This window comes from Morus notabilis, unplaced genomic scaffold, assembly GCF_000414095.1.
Source record: "Morus notabilis unplaced genomic scaffold, ASM41409v2 Scaffold3996, whole genome shotgun sequence".
Taxonomy (NCBI): domain Eukaryota; kingdom Viridiplantae; phylum Streptophyta; class Magnoliopsida; order Rosales; family Moraceae; genus Morus; species Morus notabilis.
This window is the reverse complement of record NW_010361325.1, coordinates 22233-27753: the sequence shown is the minus strand read 5'-3', so window position 1 is coordinate 27753 and position 5521 is coordinate 22233. Positions and strand designations below refer to the sequence as shown.

Sequence of the window (5521 nt, the reverse complement as noted above, 5' to 3'; positions counted from 1 at the left end):
ATGTTCTCCATCGCATATCTTTGCCTTTCATAGTATGCACAATAACCTCGAGGTCTCCACCGTGTCTATCGCTGCGTTACCATGGAAGAAAGGTCCACCTAGAGCGTTCACTTCGTTCGACCATCAAAAGTTAATCTCATGCGTACACTTGACAACATATGAGGTCCCAACTCTGATACTAATTGTTAAAACCATGGGCTCCACCATAAGAGATTGGAGTTCCAACTCAAAAGCTTAACCTAGTGAATAGAGTAGCTCATTCCCTTATAAACTCATCATAACTTGCATTTATTACCAACTAAGAGGAAGGTAAACATAAGAATTAATTTCAAAAATTCCCCCCGAACTATAATCCTTGTAACACTTTGCCCCAAAATTTTAAAAAGTAATATCCGTTCCTCTCGAACATTGTTCTATTAACATGTGTTATCCTTTTGTTACAATGAGTGATGGAATTGTCACGTGTAACTTATTTAGTGAGAATTGAAAGCGCAATTACGCTTATACCCTCTCAATTAGATAATTTCCCATTTTTATTGAAATAATTCACCATCTTCATTCCCACTTTGCTTCTTGTTTTCTCACCTCGTTCATCTATGGTAAGTTCCTACAGTACAAACAATGGTGGCAGCGACTGGGTAAACGAAGAAATTCGAGGTCCTATTCGATGTCAATGTGGGTTAGATCCGGTAGTGAAGACATCACACGCGAAGAAGAATTTGGGAAGAAAATTTTATGGCTTACTTAAATGAGGCTGCAGTTGGAAATTGTAAACCTGGTTTTAGTTCAACATCCTTTGATGATCCAAAAACAGGTAAATTGAGCATTCTCTTTTGGACCTTTTTTTTTTTTTTTTTTTTTTAACCCTACCACCCTCTGTTGATGCTTCATTTTCTTCATTTTCTTCATTTTCCTCAACCACTACACGCTCATCATCACCAAGCACTGGACCATTTCCCTTCCTTCTCTCTAGCTCTTACAGTGTTTGTTCAACTGTATCACCTATATTATTTTCATCTTCGGACTGTGCAAATTCAGAATCATCATACTTAGAATCCGAATGCTCATAATCATCATACTCAAAATCAAAATGCTCACAATCATCTCCACTATTTGTTGGACTCCTATGCAATTCAGAGTAAGTTAACATACCTCTTCTAACTTATGGAAGCATAACTAGATTGATAAAGCTTGAACAAATGTTTCTCTTTACCGCTCACATCAACATACAGAGAGAGAAAAATTATAAAACAAAAATCTTAAGTTTTTACGATAATACCCTCCTCAAATGGGTCATGAACCTAACACATGGTAATTTTCATCACTTATTATAATAGAAGAGTAAAACTTATTAACAGAATAAAATTTAAAAAAACTGATGTTACTTTTTAAAATTTAAAAAATAAAGTGTTACAAAGATCATAATTCGAAAGATTTTTAAAATTAATCCTAAACATAAAGTAGGTCTGAACGAATCTTTATAGGGTTATTTTCTTTGCTTATTTTTTGTTTGGTAAAGGGGACCACAACAACATTATTTTGGCGAATGGCAGGATCTAATGGTCCAATCATTAACAACTGACGTGCACCTCTAAAAGATCAAGGAAAAAAATGGCAAATTGGTATCAAGAGAATCATCTTCTGAAATTTCAAACCTATCGTGGTATTTGGCAATTTCTGGTTTTTTTTTTTTTTTTCATTTTTTTAAAAAAATAAAATTTGAATAATAGACTTCACGTGAAAGACTTTAATATGAATCATATAATAAGAGGATCATTGTCCTTCGCCTTTGGCTGGCTTCCAGGTGATGTTAGGTCATGGTTACATACAATTATTATTATTATTCAATTTCACCACATCTCTAACTCATACAAAAATGTCCCCAAATAAATGGCTTTTTTCTTTTGTTTGAGGGAATAATAAATGTTCTAATCCAAGATAAGCTCTTTCTTTTTCCCATAGGTGATTATGACATAACACCTATTTGGTTAAGTTGGCATATTCTTTTCACGTTATTCAAATTTCAAACTAAATACTTATCCAATTACGTTGTAACTTATTATACCTATTAACTTCGGTTGGCATATAATTTTCAAAAGGCTATGATTGAAAAAAAAAACCCTTATATAATGAGAAAACAGTTGCCAAAAACCATCCATATTTTCTACACATTTTTCCTATCCCAGTTTATGTCCCTATTCTTACAGAAACAGAGAGGAAGCTAGCAATTAATGAAAGAAAGGTTTTGCAGAGATAAACATATCCAATACAAACCAAAATTATGGAGTTCAAAACATTAAAAAAAAAAAAAACAAGCTAGAAAATTAGGGAAAAAAAGAGTGGTAAAATAATAATGGATTGAAACTAACAACAAAAATTATTTTAAAAAAATACATTAATTGAATTTCATATGCACATGCACTTGTTTTGAGTATGCAATCTTAGAATCCCTACACACAGAAATACAAATCACGACTCTTAGGTAATTTTTAAGGAGACAATGTATTATGAATAAGATCATACATATAAAAGAATATGCACAAAAACATGATCCCATTATTTTTTCTTTCAAGCTAGTAAATCACCGACGAACTTAACAACTAAAAATCAGATCTTGCCTCTAAATATAAGTAAGCATATTTACTTGTATAGAAACAATATATATATATATAGATATAAGCATATTTACTTGTATAGAAACAATATATATATATATATATATATATCTCTTACCGCCCATAGAACCAAACAGAAATAAGGGGGAAAAAAGAGCAATTTTTACAGCAGAAATTAAGAAATATAACTATAAACGACAGTATTTCCATGAACAATAGTAACAACAATGAGTACTCATAATCACCAATCGCTTCTCTCTCCCTCCCCAACCCTTTGTTAAAGTATAACAAAACAAACCCATTTTCAACCCCAACTTGAAAAAAATTAAAAATTAAAAAAACCCCCCAAAAAATTAAAAATTTAACTCCTGCACCTGGTAATAGCAGAGCAGCCACGGTTGTAGGGGTTGGCCTGAGCGCCAGTCTTGCAATTGTAGTAGGAAGCGCCGCGGCGAGAGCAGGGCACAGTGTTCCTCTGAAGCGCACCGTAGCTGATGTACTTGGTCGTCGCTAAAATGCGCCGGCTGATCTCCGAGTCCATTTCGAACTCCTCTTCCAAGCACTCCGCTATGGAGCCGTCGCAGCCCTTCTTCACCGGAAAAAACCCGATTTCTTCACCGCCGCCAAGGACTTTCGCCGGCCACCAGCTGACGGCCAGGATCACGGCGAGGATCACGAGGAACGACGTCGCTGAGGAGAAGGAGAAGAAGAATCTCGCCATTGTCGTTCGAAAAATATTTGAAAAATGAAAGCGGAGACAATTTCTGTGCTGGTCTTCCTTTGAAAAATAGAGCCTTTCCTTTTGTCTTTCTTTCGTGTTCTTCTTCTCTCTCTCCCTTTCTCTCTCCTCGAGTCTCTTTCTTCGCTTCACGGACGAAGACAACTTAACTAGGACAGGAACTACGGTTGGGATCAGTAGGGGGCTTATATGAGGTTTTGCTAAAGAAATGTCATGGATTTTCGTGTTATTTACGAGGATGCCCCTAATGATTTTTTTTCTTTTTTCCTTTTAAGATTTTTAGTTTTGACAACGTGGGCGGCCACTAACTGGTGAGTTTGGAACCAAAAAACAAAGAAAAAAGAAAAAAAAAGCGAGTATTAAAAACGAACTCACCTAATTGCTTATGTCAATACAGGAATTGACTTTGATTTGGTCATGTGAAACGTCGGTTTAAACAGCTAATTTATAACGTTAATTATATAGTTGATGATCGATTAGTGATATGGTTTGGCCTCTAGCTAGACAAAATAATATTATTTGACCAAAATGTGATTTGCTAGGGTTATTTGCTTGGCTTTTTTACCAAGTCATACAATTGTTATTAGTGGTGAACAACGTCTTATTGCTTCGTTTTTTTTTCTTTTTCAATATTGTTTTTTTTTTCTTTTCGTCCCTCTAGAATAGATGTTTCCTTTTTCTAACTATTTGTTTGAATTTCTTTGGCATTTCTTATTATTAATCCTCCAAGTTGCTGGTATTAAATTGCAAATTTATGTAAATATTTAGGAAAGTTGTTATTACTAATTTGATTTCTCAATAAATGAAAGAGATAAGGAGGCCTTTAAAAGCTTTTTTTGTTTTGAATAAAACTTTCAGAAATAGAATAATCAGCGTTAGCATACTTCTTTAAAATTACTAAATAGAATTCGCAAATGCTGATTAAAATGTTTAGTGAAGATCTTACCGTTAACCCTACCTATCGCCAAGAATGTTCACGTTTTTGTTCCCTCGAAGAAACTTTTCAAATAATGTGACCGTTTATTTTCTGTATTCGTTTCTGATTCGAAATCATGATTCATGATTATCTATAGTATTTTTTTCTCACAAAATACACACATAAAACGAGAATAATTCTGAATCATAATTCTAAATATATGAACCAAACATCACCTTATGGAGTCTACAAAATCCTGTCTACATCCTCAATTGGACCTACAAAAATTTTCACATGTAGTTGATGCTTCTGTATATCTATCTCTTCCTTCTCTCCTCAAATATTCACAAAATTGAAAGAGAGAGAAGAGAGAGGAAAGACGGCATCTATGGTTAGCACCTATTCCCTGACTTCTGTCCAAGTCCATCCAAGAATCTGTTAACCAAAACATGTTTTCCAATTCTCTATTCTCTAAACAGCCATTCAACAGCTGCCGTCACCGTTAACTAATTTGTACATCCCCACTCTTTTTTTTTTCTTTTCAATGTAATGCAAGGTTTTGTTGCCTTATGGATTAGAGTTAAAATATGATATTTTTTTAAGAATTTACAATTATAATAAAAAAAATTAAATGTGATATTTTTGAGTGTTTTTAATTATAAAAATTTAAAATTTAAAATTTAAATTGATGAAATAAACTAATCTCGTTTTTGCCTTTAGGATGAGCTGTGAGGTTAGTCCATTTTCATGCTTGCTAATCTTAAACTTTTTTTTTATTATTAATTCTCCCATTTGTTGTCTCAATTGGTTATACTTTTTCCTAACTCGGATGCGTTGGCGTTTATTCAGAAACAAAACACTACCAGTTATATCTATGCCAACTTTTGATTTCTACAGGGGAATATAAGACGCTTTTGAAAAAGTCTTTTGCATTACGTCTATTATAAGCGGTGGCACCTACTCATAGTGCTTAAATAAATATTTAAAAAAGCCGTTAAGCCAATAATAACTTGTTTTTTTTCTTAAAATTCTTTAAAAAAATTACGCAAAAAGACGAATAAAATTTCAAATACAAAGAAGGCATATAGAAAAAGAGGTTTGTTTTTTTAAATAACGTCTCATTTTATTCATAATTTTTTTTTTAAAAAAAAGTCTTTACTTTCTTGTATTTACAATGAATCTAGGCTCTACTCAAAAGAAAAAAAAAAAGAATCTAGGCAACTTATTTTATTCTAAGGTAGAAAGTAGAAA

The 5521-nt window shown here is 33.0% G+C and overlaps 1 protein-coding gene across 1 annotated transcript; it reads right to left on the bottom strand.

Moving 5' to 3' along the window:
* Nucleotides 1–2755: 2755 nt before the first annotated feature.
* On the bottom strand, nt 2756–3493 carry LOC21384717 (protein RALF-like 33). The gene has a single exon (XM_024166418.1). The coding sequence runs from the start codon at nt 3334–3336 to the stop codon at nt 2977–2979; it is 360 nt and encodes a 119-aa protein (XP_024022186.1). The 5' UTR covers nt 3337–3493; the 3' UTR covers nt 2756–2976.
* Between the last annotated feature and the right edge of the window lie 2028 nt (nt 3494–5521).